Raw genomic sequence first — 23717 nt, 5'->3', positions numbered from 1 at the left:
CTCTGGAAAGCCACATGGAAAGAGCATAGAATCCTGGATTAGTCGAATTCCTAGGCAACTTCATGCAGTGATGCAGCTTCATTTTCTGTCCAGTCTCTCTCTAGCCCTCACCTCTCCTCTAAGCTCCATACTTGTCTGTCTATCCAGCTGTCTACTTGATATGTCTACTTCAGTTCAGTTCAGTTCAGTCGCTCAGTCGTGTCTGACTCTTTGCGACCCCATGAATCACAGCAGCACGCCAGGCCTCCCTGTCCATCACCAACTCCCGGAGTTCACTCAAACTCATGTCCATCGATTCGGTGATGCCATCCATCCATCTCATTCTCTGTCGTCCCCGTCTCCTCCCGCCCCCAATCCCTCCCAGCATCAGAGTCTTTTCCAGTGAGTCACCTCGTCCCATGAGGTGGCCAAAGTCTACTTGGATGGGGTTTAATAAACCCAAAATTAAACTGTTTCTTCTGACTATTAACAAGAAGCAACAGCTATTAATATTACTACAACAAAAACAAAACAGAATGAGCCTGTATTCTCAAAGTGTCATTCATTTACTAAACAAGAACATCCTGAGTGTCCACCCAGTGCCAGACAGTGAACTTATCTCTGGGGTGGGAAGCAGGTACCGCAGTGAACAGAAAGGGCACAATCCCCCCATCAGGGGTTTATGTGAAGAGAAACCAAGTGACTCTAACAAGGAAACTGGCTATGCTGCTCTGGTCTGCACTGGCGAAAAGCAAAGCATACAAACATGTGAGGAGTGTTGTGCTCGCTTCTGGGGACATGTCTGAGTAGAGCCATTGTGAAACTGACACGTCTTGAGTAGAGAGAGAGCAGGTTGTAAAGGGGCTGAAGGCCATGAGATGCGAACAACAGTTTGGGCCTTGGTTTGGCAATACTGGGCTTCCCTGGGAGCTCAGTTGGTAAAGAATCCACCTGCAATGCAGGAGACCCCAGTTCGATTCCTGGGTCGGAAGATCCCCTGGAGAAGGGAAAGGCTACCCACTCCAGTATTCTTGGGCTTCCCTTGTGACTCAGCTGGTAAAGAATCTGCCTGCATGTGGGAGACCTGGGTTTGATCTCTTGGTTGGGAAGATTCCCTGGAGAAGGGAAAGGCTACCCACTCCATTATTCTGGTCTAGAGAATTCTATGAACCTTATAGTTCATAGGGTCGCAAAGAGTGGGACATGACTGAACAACTTTCACTTTCACGTGGCAAGATTTGGTCTCAAGAAAAGATGTGGGCAAGTGTGCGCTGGGACCTTATATTATGCTTGTGCTTAGTCGCTCAGTGGTGTCTGACTCTTTGCGACCCCATGGACTGTAACCTGCCAGGCTCCTCTGTCCATGAGGATTCCCCAGGCAAGAATACTATGCCCTCCTCCAGAGAATCTTCCCAACCAAGGGACTGAATCCAGGTCTCCACATTGCAGGCAGATTGTTTACTGACTGAGTCATCAGGGAAGCCCAAGAGTACTGGAGTGGATAGCTTATCCCTTCTCCAAGGGATATTCCAAACTTAGGAATTGAACCGGGGTCCCCTGCATTGAAGCTGGATTCTTTACCAATTGAGCAACCAGGGAAACCCTGGGACCTTAAATAGATGCTGCATAATGGCATTCTTCAAAGGTCTGACACTGGTCCTGAGTGTGGAAAAAGATGGACTCACTAGCTATGGATCCAGAGGTAGATTGAGAACCAGTGGGGATCTGGTTGCCAGGAGGCAACTTTGCCCCCAGGGTGGAGAAGGCCATCTCCTGAGTGTGATGTTTCAGTGTACAGCGGATCACCTGGTGGAGGTGAATTGTCTTTCACTCGAGGGATTTGGCCAGATGAATCTTGGCAGGGATGTTATAAGGACGATTCTATCAAAGGTAAGGCATTGCACTAGGTGACCCCGAAATTCCCTTTCCACCCTAAGGTTCTGGGAACAGGCAGGTTGACAGCATAGAAATGCACCATGAATGCATTTACTGTCACCAACCTGGAGTGGGTGCACTATCAGCAGCCTCTGAGGACTGTTCCTTGATGGCCTGCAGATGAAGACACTCTCCATCCCATAATGCCCCAGTAATTTCAAAAGACAGGAGCAGCTGGATCTCGGGGGCCCAGAGGCATGACGAGGCTGAAGCCCAGCGCCTCTCGGACTGGGGCCCTAGGCTTAGTGCTATGGCCTTGCTCTCTGTCCCCATCCCGACCTGCCTCCTCCCCGTGACTTCCATCCCCAGACACCAGCTTGCCCAGGAGGGGAAGGGGCTCGTTCATTACCTCCTTGATCTCAGATCACAATCATCTTTCTTGCAATTTCCATACTCCTAAGACTCTTAGCTAGCAATTTCTTGGTTGTTCTCTTTGGTAGACAACCTATTTGGAAGAGATTTTAAATGTGAACAGAAGTTTAAGAAATGAATATGTATGAGTGGATTACATGTTAGCCCTTGGATTACTGAGGGTGGGATGCCAGGAAATATTGAAGGCCAAAGGAGAAAGGGGTGGCAGAGGATGATATGGTTAGACAGCATGGCCGACTCAATGGACATGAATTTGAGCAAACCCTGGGAGACAGTGAAGAACAGAGGCGCCTGGCGTGCTCAGTTCATGGGGTTCATCAAGTAGGCTGGAACTCAATGACTGAACAACAAGAAGCGGGCCTCTGTCCAGAATGGAAGGAGAGCCAGGTCGCCCGCGGCACTGGGGGTGCTGAGCGGGCCCTGGGAGGCTGTGTGGAACACCCCTTGACATTTCTGCCTTTCCGCCTTTCCTCTCATCCTACCTTCCTTCTCTTATTTTCCTTCTTATCACATTAGACTCAGGGACATTTGCCCCTAGCAAGCTTTGCTCCATCAGACTACTGCCCTCTAAAGTTTCTCGTGTTCAAATCCATCCCTGGGGCTGGGGCTGGCAGGGCCAGCAATGCCCTCCAGGCAGGGCAGCCTGAAGCTTATAGGGGTGTCCTCTGGTCATGGTGCCAGGGGACCTGCCTATCCAGGGGATTGTGCTTGGGATAGGTATTGTTGTTGTTGTGTTTTCCCTTAGTTTCACATGAATTGGGCCTTCAGAAAACACACGCTGATTTCAGCTGACTCAAATAGTTTAAAGGGCTTCCCAGGTAGCACTAGTGGTAAAGAATCCACCTGCCAATGCAGGGGATGCTAGAGACTCGGGTTTGATCCCTGGGTCGGGAAGATCCAGTGGAGAAGGAAATGGCTAACCGCTCCAGGATTCTTGCCTAGAGAATTCCATAAACAGAGTAGCCCGGTGGGGGTGAGCTACAGGCCATGGGATCACAAAGAGTCAAAGACATGACTGAGCACACACACACACACACAGTTTGAACAGACTGGAGCCCTGAAGCCACAGTCCTGATTATGTCCCAAACCTCCCCTGGAGGCAATTTAAAGTGCATCTCAGATCCTCCAGCAGGATTCAACATCACTGTGATGCTCAGCTTTAGAGGGATGAACTGGAGATGTGATCAGGGGCTTTCCCAAGCTCAATATGTCAAATGCTGCCACCTGGAGGCAGGCCGAGGCCTCTCTTTGGCCTTGGCCTTTCCAAGTGGAGTTTGCTATTTGCTGTTTTATGAAATGCACTTAAGGCAGGAAATTTAAGAAATCATGTACCAAGATCTTTGACTCTGAGAAGGAGTCAGTTTCATACTTCAGGGAAGAAATATTAAACATTCTCATATCTTTCATTTATTTTAAAATGTTTTTTAGCCTTGCTTCAAGGTATGTGGGATCTTAGTTCCCTGACCAGGGATTGAACCTATGCCCCCCTACATTGGAAGCATGGAGTCTTAAACACTGAACCAGCAAAGAAGTTGAAACACTCTCAAATCTTACTTTTGTTATGAAGTCAAGCTTATTTCATTAAATAATAATAAAAATAGTTCACAATTACTGGGCCATAACTTTGCACAGGGAGAAGGCAATGGCAAGCCACTCCAGTGTTCTTCCCTGGAGAATCCCATGGATGGAGGAGCCTGGTGGGCTACAGTACATGGGGTCACTAAGAGTCAGACACGACTGAACAACTTCACTTTCACTTTTCACTTTCATGCATTGGAGAAGGAAATGGCAACCCACTCCAGTATTCTTGCCTGGAGAATCCCAGGGATGGGGAGCCTGGTGGGCTGCTGTCTATGGGGTCGCACAGAGTCGGACATGACTGATGCGACTTAGCAGCAGCAGCAACTTTGCACAGACCCTGCATTAACTGCTTTAAATCCACTATTTCATTTAATTGTTAAAATAACCCAGTGAGGCAGGTACTGGCATTAATGTCATTTCACAGTTGATGAAACTGAGGCTAAGGTACATCAGGTCACTTGACCAGGTTGTACAGCTACTAAGTGTCTGAGCCTGAATAGAATTGGGTGCCTTGGCTTTTAATCACAATACTATTTAATAACATGATGATATAATAATGAGAGCAAACATTCATTAAGTGCTTACTATGTGACAGGTAATGTAATGACTTTTGTAGGTACTAACTCATTTAATACTCACAGTAATAGTATTACTATTATCCCCATTTTATCTGTGAGGAAAGCAAGTCACAAAATGGTTAAGTAGCTTCACAAGCAGTGATGGATGTGGGACTTGAACCCACGTAAACTGAGTCCAAAAGATAACCTTCTTGCCCTTAGTGTTCTCTTCTTAATGCGGGTTGATTAGACCACATTTGAAATTTGGTTTTATGGGTAGAACATAAAGTAAAAGCAAGGGCTTGCTCTGTTTTCTGTGTTCTTGGTCTCGTGTAGACCACAAAAGACTATGGATTTGCCTTACATAACATTTTACCACGGACCAACAGAAGTGTACCCTGTCTGCTGAAAACTACATCAGAGAAGTGTGAGCCTGGTACTCAGCCAGCCCCAGGTCATGGATGCATGGTGGCAGAGACGCCCACATGATCCCTGTCAGATCTTTTTGATTCCGGAGGCCCTGCGGCATGGGATTGTGTGTGTCGGCAGCTTTCAAGTTCTAGATGTCACACCAGCTCCGGACAGCTCTGGATCTCAGGAGCTGTGTTTGTGTTAGAACTCTATTACATGTCTGATGGGGTAACGACAGGGAGGAGTTTGCAGAAGCTGTGCATGGGTGGTGGCCTTGGGTAATGGATGAGGTAGTCCTGGCAGCTGTGGGGAGAGACCTCATGGAAGTTGACGGGACAGTGGGAGAGTTCATGTCTTTTTTTAAATTGTGCTTCTTTGTTCGGGCTGTGCCTGCTCTTCGTCACTGTGCGGGCTTTTCTCTAGTTGTGGGGAGTGAGAGTGACTCTCTGTCGTGGTGCTGGGCTTCTCCCTGTGGTGGCCTCTCTTGGAGCACACGGGCTCCAGGGCATATGGGCTCGGTAGTTGCTGCTCCCTGGCTCTGGAGCACAGGCTCAGGAGCTGTAGTGCATGGGCTTAGTTGCTCTGTGGCATGTGGCATCTCCCCAGACCAGGGATCGAATCCATGTCTCCTGCATTGGCAGGTGGATTCTTTATCACTGAGCCACCAGGGAAGCCCCGAGAAGTCAACTTCTAATCTGATGTTGGGCTTCCTACTCTTTGTTCTCAACCTCCTTAGGGCCCTTCTCACAGGCTCTCTGAGTACCCCTGAGAGGATATTGTGAGGAAAGCACCCTTCTGGGAAAGCACCACACACAGGAGCGTTCTGCTCTCTTGTGTCTGGTGCTTCTCCTGACTTCTGGTCTTTCACCAGTTTCTGGTCCCTGCTGGCTTTTAGGGGTTTTATTTCCAAGGTAATGAGTGGGTTTGATCTTCTTCCCGGCCATCACTTGCTCCCACTCCAATAGGATTTACCAACCATGGCTTAGCTGTTTCTTCTTGCCCCACTTACTGACTTGCCCTTTCCCTTTGGAGAGTGAAGTCGGCTTTTAAAATTTACTCATCCTTTCGTCTTCCCTCGGTGTGGAGCTGCCCCTGTTATTCAGTGCTCCCATGCAAGATGACATGAAGCAGTGACCTCAGAGTGACCGATGGGTCTGGAGGCCGATGGCTGGAAATAGCGGGAGGGCTCTGGGCTGCCTCCCTCCATAGTCAGGCAGGCAGCCCACCAGGGACTGTGACCAGCAGTTGCGGCGACGTGAACCTTAGTGGAGAGCCTCGGGTTTCTCCGGTGAGAATGACACAGAAATAACATGCTGTTTTTGGGTCATCTGGGATGTGACGGCCTGCTGCCAGCGGGACCTGTCAAGATTAATGTCACGAGTCTCCGTGCCTCGAGTGATCTGCACTATTGCTGAGCCCAGGAGAATACAGAGACTGTACAGTTCAACCGGAGATGTAGGTCAGAAAAGAAACGAATTGGCAACACAGGGCTGCTGGAGTCTCCAGCAGTAAGTAGAAACATGCTCTGAGATCATTAGCTTTGCATCTTCTTATTCTTTCCCTCTTTGCATAGTTTGGAAACTCATAGTGGTTGAGGTCTCCATGGAGCTGGTGATGCTTAAGTAAAAGAATCTGAACTCCTGATACCCACCAGGGCCAAACAGGAAGCAGGTCTAGCAGAGGGCATAGTGGACTGTTAAACTGGAGAATCCTGGCTAAGCAAGAGCTATGAGAAAATCAGATTCAGACCACCAACCGCCACTTCCCACTGCAGACTAAAGTTGTGTGTCTAACTTTGTCTTAGACTGCAAAGTAAAGGAACTTATTAGTTAACATTTTCCACTTAAAGGGCTTCCCTGGTGGCTCAGATGGTGAAGAATCTGCCTGTAATGCAGGAGACCAGGGTTCGATCCCTGGGTTGGGAACAGCCTCTGGAGAAGGGAATGGCTTCTCACTTCGTTATTCTTGCCTGGTGAATCCTATGGACAGAGGACCCTGTCAGGCTACAGTCCACGGGGTCACAAAGAGTGGACATGACTGAGGGATGTATGCACACACACACACACACACACAAGTTCCACTTAATGTAAAAAAAGGACAAAATCAGATTCAATAAAATTGTTCTTAAGTGCTTCTACCGTTGCACTTTCTCTTCATGGAAATGTTTCTGGGATGCTCCAGTGTAAACCTCTGGGTGATGAACAAGTCACAATGACCTTACACCTGAGTTTAGGCCCGAAAGTCAGCACAGAGTGAGAACACTGGGAGAGTGAAAACTACTACTGAACATCTCTTAGGGAGGTTCCGCGTCAGGCACATTGTTAATTACCTTTTTCAGGAAGTCCAGATGGCCTGGATGTTAACAATTGTTGGAAGTCTTTCATTTGAACAGCAGATGAAATGGTTGGCTAGTGTTTAGGAGCCAAGTTGTTTGGGAAATTCAAGTGCTGTGTCTTTAAGCACCAGCATCACTCTCAGCACATTGGAATTGGGACTAATTGAGTGGGCTTTGCATCTGGCATCTCCCAGTCACTCGGAGATCCGTGTTCCCTGTAGGGAGGGTGGGAGTGAGGGGGAGGGGACCTTTCTTTTATGCACATACGTAATGCTTCTCTCTCTTTTTTCAAAAAAACTTGTTTTGTTTTGTATTTGAGTTTAGCTGATTAACAATGTTGTGATAGTTTCAGGTGAACAGCAAGGGGACTCATCTATACACGTACATGTATCCGTTCTCCCTCAAACTCCCCTCCCATCCAGGCTGCCACATAACATTGAGCACAATTCCATTTTAAATATAGCAGTGTTCACATGTCCATCCCCAAACCCCTAACCGAAACTTCCCCCAACCTGTCCCTCCCAGAAACCACAAGATCGTTCTCTGAGTGCACCGTGCTTCTCTTTCCTTTGCCGAGCACATTAGGTGCATACATTCAGTGTGATTCCAGCATTTGGAAGGACACACCTGCACACCTCACATGTGTCCAGAGGAGGCATTAGTGGTCTTGCGCTGAATCCATACACTTGTTTCAAGCTTTGTCTAGCGGCAAAGTACAATCCGAGGTCACAGCCAAGAGTTGAAGTTTGTTTCAGTGAAGGCAGGGATCATGAGCAGAACAGGTTTAACTTCAGGGAAGGTGTTTACAGAGAGATACACTCTGGAGTTGGGCTGTTCTTTAGCGAGATGATGCATTTCCTCATAGTTTATGTGCAAAACCGATTTTGCGTCCCTCCTCTGCCCGTGATTAGCTCTGTGACATGGGTACACTATTTCACTTCCCTCCGTTTCCTTATCTGTAAAGTGAGTATAGTGACACCTCACAGTTCATTAATGGAACCAATGTGTGTAACAGCATTTCAACCATAGCATTTGATGCACAATAGGTGTTTCAAAAAGGTGGCTCCCAGGGTTCCCCACCAAATTCTGGACCTATCATGAAGCTGCTCCAGTGATTATGATAATTGATTGCTCATCTGCATACAGACATTTCTATCCTAACCTGTTTCATTGTTTTTTTTTTTTGGATGCAGTATAGAGTGGTGGCTCAGATGGTAAAGAATCTGCCTGCAATGCGGAAGACTGGGGTTCGATTCCCAGGTTGGGAAGATTCCCTGTAGGAGGGCATGGCAACCCACTCCAGCATTCTTGCCTGGAGAATCCCCATGGACAGAGGAGCCTGGTGGGCTACAACCCATGGGGTCAAAAAAGAGTGGGACACGACTGAGCGACTAAGCACATACAGCATATACATAGAGTAGTAGAATCAGCAATGAGCCTAAGAGACCTGGGTTGAAACCCTAGATTGAAATTTTAACTGTTGTGAAACCCCTGACAAGTTATTTAACTTTTCTGCTTCTCCCTACATAACAGGTGATAGTACCTGGTGAAGGTTGATTTAAATGATGAATGTGAAACGCCAGGCAGATCCCAAGTACCCAATAGATGTTAACCCCCCAACCCCCGCCGCTGCCCCACTTCTCTTTTTGTTTTCTTTCTGCCATTTGGGTCAGTTTTCTCAATATTCATCATCACTGTCTCTTCCTTCATCCCCATGTATAGAACCTCCAGAACTGTTATTGAAACAAGCCTTTGAGAGAGACTTTAAATCATTTAGTCTAACCACTTATTTCAGAGCTGAGCAAGGTGAAGTTCTGAGGTTCCAGTAACTTGACTGACTTCACACAGCTAAGGTCGTGGTCGCCTTTGATTGAGATTTTCAAGTTTCCTGACTTTAGCTCTAGAACTAATTTGGTTTATTCATTCATTTTTTTCTTTATTTCAATATTCATTCATCTAACTTTTTTTGAATTGTTTCAGACACTGTTCTAAGCACGGGGGTACACTGATTGATTAAGACAGCGAATGGAGGTTACAGTCCAGTGGAAAAGGCATGGCTGCCTCCGAGGACTGGTCAGCATTCTCCCCATTTCCACTATACCTGTGAGACTAACCTCTCACAGCTAAAGCCGAACATTCTTCCTTGGCAGAGTAGCAAGGGGCACAGCCTCCGAATGGGAATCAGGAGTTGCAAACTTACGTTGAAAAGGGGTGACTGTGTCATTCAGGAACTTGCCTGCATCCTCACGTTCTTTCGTGGTGAAAGTAAGCAAGCTCCAGTTTTACTGGGAAGAATGTGACTAATCTTTTGTTTGAAGGTGTTTTCTAACCTTGAAAAGTGCTTTCCACTTTGGAGTTTGTAGGGTCCCTGACCATGTGTATGACTAGCAAGCCTGTCATTAGTGTCAAGGATGCTGAGCACAGCCTGTTACAGAGTCAGGACTCGTGGGAGGGAGACTGTGCGGAAGCCTGGAGGCTCAGGGCAGATCTCAGGCAGTGAGCAAGTGACACTGGCCTCCTGGCACAGTGCCTCCTCCTCTGCTAATCCTGGGCCCTAAATATAGTTTGATTGTGGACTCCACCCCTCTGGATTCAGTCCTGACTTCTTTTGAGTGTTGAAGGACCCTGGACTATCCCTGTGACACCATCATTGCTTCTTCTTTACCAAAAGCTCCTTATGTATCGTGCAGCTTAGTCTCAGTCTGATCAAAGAGATGGCGTATTTTAGTGAGTTCTTGTGCAGAGGTAGGTATAATAGGAAGAGTTTAAACACTCCACACACAAAACAGGGAAGATCACCAGTTGAAAGATAACAGGAGGAGAATGCATTTTGGAGAAAGCTTGTATTTAGTGGGGAGGAGCATGAGTTCTATGAAGTTAAGGCTCAGCCTTCTTTTTTTCTATTTATAACACCCTATGGTTCAGTTCTCTCAGATGCTATTTTGTTTCATACTAGTGTATCTGATTTATAAGAAATAATGTGGAGCTTGTAATATGTGGTTATTTAGTAGAGGGTGTTGGTGGGGGGGAAATTGGTTCATTCTATGAAGAAAAATAAAACCAGATCACTACCTAACATTATAAAGATGACAGAAGAAAATGGTGGGAGAGTATTGTGACATAGATGTGGAAAAACTTTCAAAAATATAAAACAAACAAACAAAAATGAATGAACTTGATCACATCAAAGTTAAGGGTATCTATTCAACAAACAAACAACACCATGGGCACTTTTACTGGACACACAAGAAACTGGAAGAGATTATTTTAATGTCCCAAACTAACAAGGATCTGCTATTATTCTAGAATATAAAAGGGACTCTCCAGAGCCAACAAGAAATATATAGAATCCCCATTAGATGAAAGGGTAAAGCATTTGAAAAGGCAATTTTTCAGAAGAGGAGTTCCCCAAAGAATTAACAAGTATATGAAGAGATACTTGATGTCATTAATAAATCAGAAAAATGTCATGTAGTAACCAGTAATGTTTAACTGGCAGGTAAACCCTGGTTAAACAGCAGGTAGGTGCCATGTTACACTTGTTAGACTGGAAAAATTAGAAATGTAGGTGATGCCAAGAGTGTGGCAGGGAGGGGGTAGTGGAGACACAATGTGCAGCTTGGGGGTGGGGGAATGCCAACTGGTGCTGCTATTCTGGAGCACTACTTGGCAAGAGTAGTCAGGTTAAATAGATCCAGTTCCTGTGACCCAGAGACTCTGTTCATGGGCTTACACCTCAAAGAAACTCTCCTACGGGGCCATAAAGGAACACATCTGAGGTGCTTACTGTGGAGAGGGGTGGAGGCAACCTGGGGAGTAGATAAGTAGGCTCCGAGACATCTTAGACCATATGGGAGTTAGAAACAATGGATTAGATGTTACAGGGAATGTGTGTGTGTGTGTGTGTGTGTGTGTGTGTGTGTGTGTATTTGTGGCGTCTGACTCTTTGCAACCCCAATGGCAAGCCACTCGAGTACTTGTGCCTAGAAAATTGCATGGACAGAGGAGCCTGGTGGGCTGCAGTCCATGGGGTCGCTACTAGTCGGACACGACTGGGCAACTTCACTTTCACTTTTCACTTTCACACATTGGAGAAGGAAATGGCAACCCACTCCAGTGTTCTTGCCTGGAGAATCCCAGGGACAGAGGAGCCTGGTCGGCTGTCGTCTATGGGGTTGCACAGAGTCAGACACAACTGAAGCGACTTAGCAGCAGCAGTAGCAGCAGCATACTGTAGCCAGCCAGATTCCTCTGTCCATGGAATTTTCCAGGCAAGAATACTGAGTGGGTTGCCATGTCCTGCTCCAGGGGAGCCTCCCGATCTAGGGGTTGAACCTGCATCTCTTGTGTCTCCTGCCTTGGCAGGTGAAATCTTTACCACTGTGCCACCTGGGAAGCCTATACAGGGAACTTGGGAGGATCTTAAAACACTGTATGGAATAAATGTTTAGTAAGTAAAGGGATAGTTAGGAAGTTTGAGATTGACATGTATACACTGCTGTATTTAAAATGGGTAAGCAACAAGGACCCACTGTATAGCACAGGAAACTCTGCTTAATATTCTTTTGTAGCCTGAATGGAGGGGGAGTTTGGGGAAGAATGGATACATGTATACGTATGGCTGAGTCCCTTTGCCATTCACCTGAAACCATCACAGCATTGTTAATTAGCTAAACTGCAATACAAAAGAGAAAGTTAAAAAGCAAAATCAACAAAGAGATGGATGAGGCCTATAGTATAAGTACTCACAGAAGTTAAGAAACCTTGCTCACAAAACAGTAACACATCTTTTGTAAGAATGTAAAGGGCTTCCTTGGTGTGTATGCCCAGGAGTGCAATTACTACACCCAGGGCAGATTCATGTCAATGTATGGCAAAGCCAATACAATAATGTAAACTAATTAGCCTCCAATTAAAATAAATAAATTAAAAAAAAAAAGAAAAAAAAAGAATGTAAAGGGCTTCCCAGATGGCTCAGTGGTAACGAATCTGCCTGCAATGTAGGAGATGCGGGTTCTATTCCTGGCTTTGGGAAGATCCCCTGGAGAAGGAAATGGCAATCCACTCCAGTATTCTGCCTGGGAAATCCCATGGACAAAGGAGCCTGATGGGCTGCAGCCCATGGGGTCACAAAAGAGTCAGGCATGACTTAGTGACTAAATAACAACAAATGCAAACAAAGGGCTTTACAAAAATAAACTAAAATGGTTGGGAAGGGGATCAAGATTGGGGATGAAAGGAAGCAAACAAAGAGACATACAAAGAAGCAAGCTGGCTGAACTTTAGAGACCATTTTCATTTTTACCTAGACCTGCAGAAGAGAGTGACAGATGGGAGGGAGAGGCTGGAGGGGCCAGTCTCCCACCTCCCAGCCTTAGCTAAATGCCTGACAGTCTGTAGTCACTAATGTTTCATGAATGATTTGAATAAAAGCCCAGCTGGTGCCATATTCAGAACTTCTCTAATCCTCTGATGTTATTCTCCTGGAAGTGATGGAGAACGTATAAGGTAGAGAGACCTGTGAGTTTGCCTGGCCCATGGGCAGAAGGCAGACTGATCTTACCCATTGTAACTGTTCCCTACTGAAAAATAAAATGCCAGATTGTCTGTATGGTTTATTTGTTTGATCCTAAGTAAGACATATATAAAGACCAAAGCTGGATCAGGTGTCAATCCATGGTCTAGCAGTTTATTGGCACAAACTCCTGAATAATATTTGGCATAATATACTGTTGTCACCCTTTATATAATATTCATTCTGAGAAAATTATAGTCATGCTAGCAATGGTGTTAAATAACTATTACTGGTAAGAGTCATTAATGGAATTCTCTATGGGTGAACCTTAGGGTTTCCATCCAGTTTTTCTGGATTTGACATATCATACTGTTTAGCATCATGGGAGAAATGGTGATTCATTCATAGTTTATACGCAGAAAAATAATTTAGCCAGTTGCTGGGCTCATCTGTTCTCTTGTAGTTCTATTTCTTCTTTTAGCACTTCTCTCTTCATGCATCTGCTCAGTGGCTGTCCCATTTTTACCTTTCTGTTGTTGTTTAGTCACTAAGTCGTGTCATGACTCTTTCGCGACCCCATAGACTGTAGTTCACCAGACTCCTCTATCCATGGGATTTCCCAGGCAAGAATAATGGAGTGGGTTGCCATTTCCTTCTCCAGAGGATCTTCCCAATCGCTAGACCAAACCTGTGTCTCCTATTGGTAGGCGGGTTCTTTATCACTGAGCCACCAGGGAAGCCCATCTTTCTATTGGCCTAAATTAAATTTCCTAACCTGAGTGTTTTGGGCTCCATGGTTGTTATGACCATCTGTCTTGTACATTGCAGGATGTTTAGCAATATCCCTGGCCTCTACCCACCAGATGTCAGTAACACTCCCCAGTGTGACAACACAACATGTCTCCAAACATTGCCAAACATTTCCTGGGTACAAAATCACCTCAGGTCAATAACCATTAGCTTGACAAAGAACTTGGGACACATCAGTGTTTTTGTTCAAAAGCTATTTTAGAAATGTTCTTATCCATCTTCAGGATACAAGATACAACATGCCTTTTGCTGCTTCTGTTAGGTAAATAACTTAAACTTGTGTGTCAGTCATTAAGTCATGTCTGATTCTTTTGCAACCCTGTGAACTGGGTTTGCAGGAACCCAGGAACCCACCAGGCTCCTCTGTCCATAGGATTTCCCAGGCAAAAATACTGGAGTGGGTTTCCATTTCCTTCTTCAGGGGATATTCCCAATCCAGGGATCGAACCAGTATCTGCTATATTGCAGGCAGATTCTTTACCACTGAGCCACCAGGGACCACTAGATATTAAAAAAAAATGGTTCCAGGGACTTTCTTGGTGGTCCAGTGGTTAAGACTCCATGGTTCCAGTGCTGGGGAACAGGTTTGATCCCTAGTTGGGGAACTAAGATCCTGCATGCCACACAGCCAAAAGCAAAGTGAAACAAACAGAAAAGATGGTTCTAGGTAATCATCTGGCCAAATCTACTTGTGGTGAAAGGAGAACTGGGGCCCATTTTCTGAACTAATTCAGAAACAAAACAAAACACAAAAACTAAATCTCCACACAGAATTAATAGAGTAATTAAGGCCAATGTGTTTTTGTGCCCCTGTTTTAATTGCTTCAGTTTTCTTTTTGCCACAGCTGGGGTTTTCTCAGATTTGCAATACAGGAACAATCCCGGTATTCTTGAATGGCTTCTTTTGACTCAATAATCATTGCCATGAAAATACCGTGCTAAAAATTAGGGTTCATAGAAGCAAGAAAAATGGAAAGCATGTGGAAGGATTGACCATCTACCTGAGATTGTTTGAAAGACAAAATGAGGAAAATCTGTGGTTATTCCTATTGATACCACAGCATAGCACATCAGAAAATGACAGGTTGATCGTGTAGATGATAACTGTGAAGAGGGAGGGAATTAGATTTTAATTTTGCTCTTGTTTAGACATTTCTTTTACAGTTGTAGTTATTATTCACTCTTAACTGATAGAGGGCCAGGTTTAGGAAGACTGATGCCCTAAGAGGGTCCTCTAACTGCAAACCAGAGATGTTAAATCCTTAGACCTCCCTGGGGGTCCAGTGGTTAAGAATCTGTCTGCCAATGCAGGGGACGTGGGACTGATCCCTGGTTCAGGAAGATTCCATATGCAAAGGGACAACTAGGCTTGTGTGCCGCAAGTACTGAGCTGTGTGCTCTAGAGCGGCTCTCTGCAACAGTAAGAACCATCGCAATGAGAAGCAACTAGAGAGGAACCGCCACTCCCCAAAACTAGAGAATAAAAAAATAAAAGAAAGCAAAACAAAAAAGAGTGTTGAATCCTCTCAATTACAGTGAAAAGGACAAAGGCAATTGATCATTCTCTAGTTCCACTTTTTTTTTTTTAGATTAGAACATCTTCATGTTCTAATTCTTTTTTGTTTTTTCCTGACTGCACTATATGACTTGTGGGATCTTAGTTCCCTAACCAGAGACCAAACCCACGGCACCTGCAGTGGAAACTCAGACTTTTAACCAATGGACAGCCAGGAAATTTTATAATTCCACATTTTGATTGAGAGAATTGATATGTAAAATGGGTTAGGGGCAGAGTTTGTCACCATGGTGATGAGGCTGGTCTATTGTGGGGATTGAAGGAATGAGAAAAACTGAAGAAAAGGAGGAAATATGAAACATCAAGAAGCGTTTTGGGGGAAACTGAAGCCCAAAGAGAAACTGCAAGCTTTCTGGATGAAAGAGATTAGAATCCTGGAGAACAGGGGGTCCTGACGAGCAAATGACTAACGTCTTTTTTTCTGCAGTTGGTGCCGGATCCATGGAGACATCAATTCCCAGTCAGGCTCAGCACCCACACAGTGCTGCCTGGGGCTCCCTGCCTTTCACATAAACTCCCTCAGTTCCTTACGATGGCCAGTGAGGTGGGGCAGAGAAGAACCCATTTCACAGATGGGAATATGAGAGACAGAAGGAGGGGGCTCACTGAAGTTCACAAAGCCCCTGGGAGGGGAGTCACACATGGCGTATCGTTCTCATTCTCTCACACCACGGTGCTGCCTGGCCTCAGCAGATTCTCAGAGAGCAGAGTTTATGACAGGAAGCTCTCAGAATGATGACTGAGGACTGAATCCATTTCTCTGGAGAAGGAGGAAACTAGAGGGGAAAACACTAAAAAAGAGAGGTGCATGAAGGTTAAGTGAGTTTTTTCTTTAGACTAATGGTAAATTATATGTTTCTCCATTCTATTTAAAATATATTTTCCAGAGTTCAGCTGAATTGGGCTGCAGTGGATGCCTGGAGTAGTGGAGGCGTGACCCAAGAAATAGCCAGGACCATTACAGAGAAGAGAGAACATCCTTCTTTGCTTTGGAGTGGGCAGTCATCCCTAAATTCTTAGATGACAGAGAAAAAGCTCCTGGGCCTTTATCTTTACTGACCCGTGGACCCCAGGATCAGGGCAGAATTGTCATTTCTGGAGAACAGAAGGAGAATGCAATAAGTAGGACTTGGCCTCATTGCACCTCTGGCTTGCGGATTACATTTAATGCAGAGAAGAGCTGAGCCTGTTCTTGGAAAGGATAAGCCCAAATGACTAAGCTGGTTGTTGTAAGCATTCATCCAGCAGGTGAAAGTTTCCAGAATTTGGGTGAAAATGGGCTAGGCGGACAATAAAATCAGGCACAGGAGAAGAAATTATTTTGTTTTTGCCACTTTGGTCGGTCTCTATAAACTCACCTTATAGTTTATAGAGAATTTCTTCATTTGATCTAGGCAACTGTTGGCTGGAATTTATAGCTGAATTCAACCACATGGACTCATTGAATGAGCCATTATTCAGTTTTCAGTGCAAGGAGGAAATAGAGGCCACCTCAAATTTTGATGAAATACTGAGGAAGTTAAATAACTCTTCGGACAAAGGTATATAAAGTTTGGAGAGAGGCAGAGATAAATGAACCCTCCTCGTCCTCCAGAAAATGTATGATTCTAATTGTATATAATTTATCACCTTAGGTTTAGGAACAGAAATTGATTATATTTCAAAAGCCGCTAAGTAGAAGCTTATTTGAATTTGAGCAATAGATAAAGCCAAAGAGAAGAGATTAGAAGATTTAAGTTGAAACATCCAAGAAAATAGCATTTAGAGATTGGAAGAGGGACATCTCTTGTGGTCCAATGGCAAGAACCCGTCTTTCAAAGCAGTGATTCAAATCTGTGGTTGGAGAACTAAAATTGCACGTGCCATGGGGCATCTAAACCCACATGACACAACTAGAGAGAAGCCTATGCTCTGCAACTAGAGAAGCCCGTATGCTGCACCTAAGACCTGACACAGCCAAATAAACAAGTAAGTATTTTAAAGAAAAGAGTGTGGGAAAGCTTAGGGTTCCTGTGTTATAGCCTTGTTGCATTGGTGCCTGACTTCATAGTCTGTAGATAATGCTTCAGGAATGTGGGTGCTTTTCCCAGGTGTAACACTGTTGATCAACACAGAGAACCACCAATGGATACCATTTCTTCCAATATTATGACCTTTTAGCCCTTCGCAAAAAGTTAGTTCAAGTAAATGTCATTGCTGTCATGCAGCTGGGGTGGCCCACTGGGTGCCATGTCTTGTAAAAACATGCTATATGTAACATTCTTGTTGGGAGAAGTTGGGGAAGGGAGGTGAGGGTTCTGCTAATTGTTTTCTGTCCTCAGAAATGAGGAGGACCATGGCTAGGCTTCATGTTGGAGCACTGCCCTCCTGTGTGCATACATAAAAGGTCAAGGTAGACTTCAGTGGGGAGGACCTCCAGGACAGGCCTCCAAGGCTGGAGAGTCTTATGCCCGGCTCCCGTGGGGCATCCTCCAGAATTCTGGGTAAAGTCCTGGCAGATTCAGGGCCCTACAGACAACACAGCACAGGGAAGAAGCATGCTGGACCGGACTGTGGGCTCTGCGTCAGAGAAACCTGGGCTTGAATCTGAGCCCTGCCATTTCCTAGTTTGGTAATTTTAGTCAAATTATTTCTCTAAAGCCTCTGTTTTCTTCACCTTTAAAATGGAGACAGGGACTTCCCTGGTGTTCCAGTGGTTAAGACTCCATGGTTTTAACTGCAGGGGGTTGGGGTCCAATCCCTGGTCCAGGAACTAAGATCCCACATGACATGCAGTCAAAAAAAAAAAAGAAAGCAAACAAGCATTGGTCTAAGGTATATTATTTGAATAAGAGAATAACAATAACAACTAACATTAAGAAACAAAAGACTCCTTTAAAAAATAGATAAAAATAGGTAAAAAATAGAACCTATGGCTGATTCATTTTGATGTTTGACAGAAAAACAAAAAAATTCTGTAAAGCAATTATCATTCAATAAAAAATAAATAAGTTAAAAAAACTAAAAAATAAATGTGACTGCCATAGCCAAGGTCAAAAAAAAAAATAGAGATAATAGTATATCAATTCATGGGATTCCTGTGAGGATTAGTAGGATTATCTGCGAACTTTACATGCTATTGTGAACACTCAATAAGTGGTAGCAATTAGGATTATTTTGTTTCTTAAGCTTGCAGTCAAGTTTCATCATATGACAGAAATAGAGCAGCATTCTTTAGACATGGCCTTCCGGGCAAAGTTGGGAGTCCCCAGCAGATAAGACCAAGAACTCCTTGGAGGAAGTTAGTCAACGTCCCCTCCCCATCGTGATCCTGGACTCCTTTAACCTCCCAGCTCCAATACCCTACTTCATCCCAGACAACCTGCCAGGCACAGTAACTGGTCCCGTGTTGTGACATAATGGGATTTTTACTTAGAGTCTGAGTGGAACAGTTTCAAACCTTGTTATTTGCTTCTGAAGCATTTGGTTATGCAGCTTTCATGCCCCCATTGCTTCTCCAGTATTCAGGACCTTAGAGTGGTTGCAGAAGGAGATGGCCACGGCAGAGAGGGGGTGATAGGGACACAGCAAGCTCCCACACCCTTTCCTGCGAGGCTTGGAGAAGTCAGGCTGGATTTACTGACACTTTAATTGCTCTGTCTGAAACTTTGCCAAAACCTCCTTGAAAATCATGGCGGGAAGTAAGCAACAGAGTCAGCCGGAGTAAACATTACAACCTGAAAGCGGGGGAGGGAATAGAGTCACTGGAGAGGGAGAAAGACTAGGGGGATGAGAAGGATAAAAGGATGAGGAAATAAAGGCAGATGAGAGGAAAATAAAGTCCTGAAAATTGAAAAGAAAATTGAAGGGAGATGGAACTTTCTGATGCTGATGAAACTTAAGAATTAGGAAACGATAATAGTTACAGAAAGCGGAGTGAGATGGTTAGAAAGCCTCACACAGGGAAATCAGCATTAGGAAGGGGCTTTTGAGGCATCATATGATCCATCTCCCTGTCTTTATAACTGAAGAAAAGAAGAAAGGGGGAAAAAAGGGAAGAGACAATTATTCGTCTCCCTTTTGGCAAAACTAGGGGATCGGACTGTGATCTATAAAGCCTTTTTCACAGATTAACAAGCTATGAATTTATAAGGCAATCTATGAATTTATAATTGATAACAATCTATGAATTTATATGATTCCTTATTTGTTTAAGGTACATCACTGTGGTCTGTGTAACTTCCGTGAAAGTCACTTTGTGGTAGATAGCATGAATGTGTTTGATCTTCCCATAATGTCAGTATCGTAATGCCCTTCAAAGTTTTAAGCAGCTTACACAGTATGATCATTTCAAAAAAAATTGACCAGTCCCCAGGTATGTTCTGGAACTACTGCTTGAACTTTTGGGGAAGTAAGAATCTAGGCTAGAACCAGGTCCTAGAATGTTCTGGCCTTCCCATGGGAGACTCCTCCGTCTGCTCATTGTTGAACTCTACAATATCCGTTTCTTTGGTGTCCAGGTTTTCCATTAAATACAGCACATCAGGAGAGACTCGAGAACTAGCCGCAAAGGTGATTCCACTGGTCTCTGAGGATGTTTCTGGGTCCAGTAAAGGAAGTGGCTCAGGGTTCATGGGATCCAGACTCAGGCCTGCCAGGGAGGTGCGGCTGGAGTCCAGGAGTCTCCACTTTCGGGGGGACTTGTCCTTCTCATGAGGGTCCTCCTCAGAGGCAGACTTGAGGCTGTTTTTCTCAGCTTTGGCTGGAACAGTCTGGGAACGAGGGTCCCTCGGAGGCACCCCTTTCTCGGAGAACGGGACTGACCCCACAGGGTCCTCCTGCTGCCCAGGCCTGCTGGGCTGAACCCCTGTAAAGTCGGAGCTCTGGATGGAGGCCGTGGAGTCATGGTGGTCGTGCTCTGCCACAGGCGCTAGTGCTTCGGTGGCTGTGACCAATACCTCGGGGACCTGCGGCATTTTGGTGGGGGAGCCCCTCATGCTGGACTGTGGACTCAGGCTGGTCTCTCGGATGGTGGACAGCTCTCCCAGGCTGGAGTGCAGCTTGGGGCTCCCCTTTGGAGACCGGGGGTGCTTCCTGGTGGCCGAGGCACGGTGAGGGCTTCTTGGAGGCACATCCAGCAGATCCCTGGTTGGGCTGAGGTCGCTCGGGGGGAAGAACATGGAGCTGTCGCTGGCCTGCCTTCCGTAGCTTCTCCTCCTGGGGCTTGAGGCGTGTTCGTGAGCACTCAGGAACCTCTTGACTCTTCGAATCACCGAACGGCGATGACCATGCTTCTCAAAATCCCACAGCCACTCATCACCCGGCAGGTCGGACCCGGACAACCTGAAACACAGGAGGACAAAATGCAGCAGAGCGGCTTCAGGGGCTTGACCTTGGGGCCAGAGTCTCAAAAGTAAGGGCCAAGTGTGATATTTTCACATTACAGATTTTGAAATGGAGGGGGGAGTGGGGTACTTTAACGTGAGACAATCTAGCAGAGGTTCTCAAACTTTGGGGTCACCTTTTACACTTTTAAAAGTTACTGAGTACCCTGGAGAGACTGGTTTATGTGATTATAGCTACTGCTATTTACAGTGTTGGAAATGATGACTGAGGATTATATAAAAGCACAAGAATGTACAAGTGCACATTCCATGAACTCAGTGATGACATCATCACATAGCATGTAGCCTCTGGAAAATTCCATTGTATACTCAAAAAAAAAATAAGAGTGAAAAGGGCACATAACAGTTTACTGTTATTATGAAAACAGTTTTGACCTTAAGGACTTGGATCTCGGGGTCTTGGTTCTTGGGGATTTCCAGAGGTCCCCGCCCAGACTTGGAGAATTACGGATCTAGAGACTTGGACATTAAAAAAAAAAAGTTATAATATGTGTTCTTTCTTTTTTGTTACAGGTGAACTAAAGCCGTGTTTTCCCAAGGTATATATAATTCCCAAAACAATGGATCCTAGCTAAATTCGAGACAATGCAAACAACAGCTAACATTTACTGACCATGCACCTCCCATGTACTAATTCAAGCTGTTACCACAGTAATCGTGTATGTTTGTGTCATTATTATTCACGTTCTGCAGGTGAGGAAACTGAGGCCCTAGAGATTCATTAAGGCTATATACAGTTAGTGAGGGTTAAACCCAGAATATCTGATTCCAAAACCTTTGTTTTTTCTCCTAATAATCCATTTGTTTATACTTTATGAAAGTTGGTGGAAGTTAATGTATGATTAGACAGAGGAAGTATATTCAGGGAATGTTTGAAATTAGACGTTAAGCTTTCATTCTTAACAGAAGTTGAATGCTAATTCTGTATGCATCACAGACATTTTAACCCATAGCAACTGACTGTAAATACAGTAAAAAGCTAACTAGAGTCTTACTTGCCAATTCGCCACCCTCCAGCACTAAAAACAAAAACCAAATGGTAGCACAAGAACTGCCAAACAAAACACACTCTGCCCCTCATGTACACTCCTTTCTATTTCCACAAACAGAACATCTTGCGTCTTGTTTTCCATCAAAAAATCCAACTATGGAATTTGAAATAAAGTTAGGGAAAAAGACATTTGCATGACATGACAGGAACAAATAATTGTTAAAATGGTTCTCTCTCTCAAACATGCATCCCCTTAAAAAAATTGTAAGTACTGTAAGCGCCAAAGCCTTTGTTCTTAATCCTTCTATATGAAGTCTGCTGTGTAGGTGTCAAATGTTGAGGTAGAGCCCAGGGACAAAATAATATGTACAATATATTCTTTGCACAGAGGTCTTTGATATCATTCCTTGCCCATGCTTTGTGTTTCTGTACTTGTGGAAGGAGTGCATCCCTGGAGGTGGCATGGACTTGCAATGTGGTCGGGCTCCACTGGTGATTAAGTCTGATTGATTTGGTATTTTGAAGAATACTCTTGGATTTTTAACCTTGAGACATAAAATAAATAATCCTGGGCTTCCCTGAAGGCGCTAGTGATAAAGAATCAGCCTGCCAATGCAGAATGCAGAAGGCACAAGAGATGCAGGTTCAAATCCCTGGGTCTGTAAGATCCCCTGGAAGAAGAAATGGCATCCCACTCCAGTATTCTGGCCTGGAGAATTCCATGGATAAAGGAGGCTGGAGGGCTACAGTCCATGGGCTCTCCAAGAGTCGGACACGACTGAGCACATACACGACTGATCAGCACACATGTATACACAAATAATCCTACCATTTTTAGCCTTCTCCTTCGAGGCTGAAATAAATGGATGACTGAGATAACAGTAAGGGCTATTGTTTAGTAAGGTAGGCTCCTGCCTTGGATCATGTGGTTATTTGTCTCACAACTCCATGAACGTGCAGTCTTAAGGAAGCTCCAGGAAGAACTATTTAAAGACTTGCCCTTATACAGATGCTCCTGCTGACTCTGGGAGCAACAGTGACCTGGCCGTCCCATTCCAGTGTTCTCACTGATGTCTGCAGTGACAAGATGCTAAAACTGGGTGCGTTTTATGAGACATAGAGGAAAAAATTGGAACAGCATAATATTGGTGTAACCTGAAAGGGCAAAGTAGGTGGCCAAAGAAAACGTCATTCCTCCGTGTTAATGAATAAAAGATGGACGATTGAGATGATTAACTGGCTAAATGTGGTGGGATGGCATCTGATTACCACCTTGTACTGTTATTCTAAAGTCCTGGCAGTGCCCTTGGCTACCAGATAGCCTTCTGGCCCAGCCTCCAGCCTGCACAGCTCAGATTCTGTTACATCGACTTGAGAAACGCCAGGTTCATGCTTCAGCAGCCTTGGTGACACTACTTGGTGCATTTCATTAGGTCAGATCTCCGTCATATTCCAGGAACCTATTTAGTTACAGAGGACATGGGAGCAGTTGATCCCTAACGTTGCCATGCTGGACGTGCCCTGGGAACTGAGGTGTACCTGACAATGTCTCTTTATAAGACAGGCCTCTGTCCTCCATGTGGGCTTGACTTTTTATTTGGGATTTGTTTTCCTTAAAGTGAAAATGTTAGTCACACAGTCATATCTGACTGTTTGCCACCCCATGGACTGTAGCCTGCCAGGCTCCTCTGTCCATGGGATTTCCCAGGCAAGAATACTGGAGTGGGTTGCCATTCCCTTCTCCAGGGGATCTTCCTGAGCAAGGGATTGAACTCAGGCCTCCTGCATTGCTGGCAGATTCTTTACCGTCTGAGCCACTAGGGAAGCCTATCTTCTTTAACTACTTCTTTTTTTCCCCTTAACTATTTCCAAGCTACACAACCTTGTAAGAATGACAAAATCTTCTACGAAAAAATGTTAGTATTATTACTTCAAAACTTCATGAACCCTATAGAAAAACCTTTTTAACTATGCACTGATGTAGTGGATGTATACACTCAACTGAGGCAAAGGATTAAGGCCTTGGGTCACACATTGGAGAAAAACAAATCAGTTGCAAACAGTAAATGCCAGAAAGGTCAGTGCTCTTGCTGCTGTTCTACTGAGTAAGCCGCTGACATTGGGCAGGATTACCCATGAGGTTCTATTGCACCTTCCTGCCTCTGAGACTGTGGTATGGACACGTGAGATTTATCCACATACCTAACTGAGCACCTATACCACCATTGAGCACCTATACCACAAACACATGTGTTGCCTTAAACTCTATAT

The 23717-nt window shown here is 44.9% G+C and overlaps 1 protein-coding gene across 12 annotated transcripts in view; it reads right to left on the bottom strand.

Moving 5' to 3' along the window:
- Positions 1-10170: 10170 nt before the first annotated feature.
- Positions 10171-23717, bottom strand: part of BEST3 (bestrophin 3) — a 62264-nt gene continuing 48717 nt past the window's right edge. For all 12 annotated transcript variants that reach the window (XM_055395058.2, XM_055395059.2, XM_055395060.2 and 9 more), the window contains one exon: positions 10171-20393. In XM_055395058.2, the coding sequence (XP_055251033.2) occupies positions 19475-20393 (919 nt within the window). In that variant the 3' untranslated portion in view covers positions 10171-19474. The remainder of the gene's footprint in view (positions 20394-23717) is intronic.

This window comes from Moschus berezovskii, chromosome 6, assembly GCF_049115385.1.
Source record: "Moschus berezovskii isolate FMDL1 chromosome 6, NW_MosBer_1.0, whole genome shotgun sequence".
NCBI lineage: Eukaryota > Metazoa > Chordata > Mammalia > Artiodactyla > Moschidae > Moschus > Moschus berezovskii.
The sequence above is the reverse complement of the archived record's forward strand: the minus strand, read 5'-3'. Positions and strand labels throughout refer to the sequence as shown.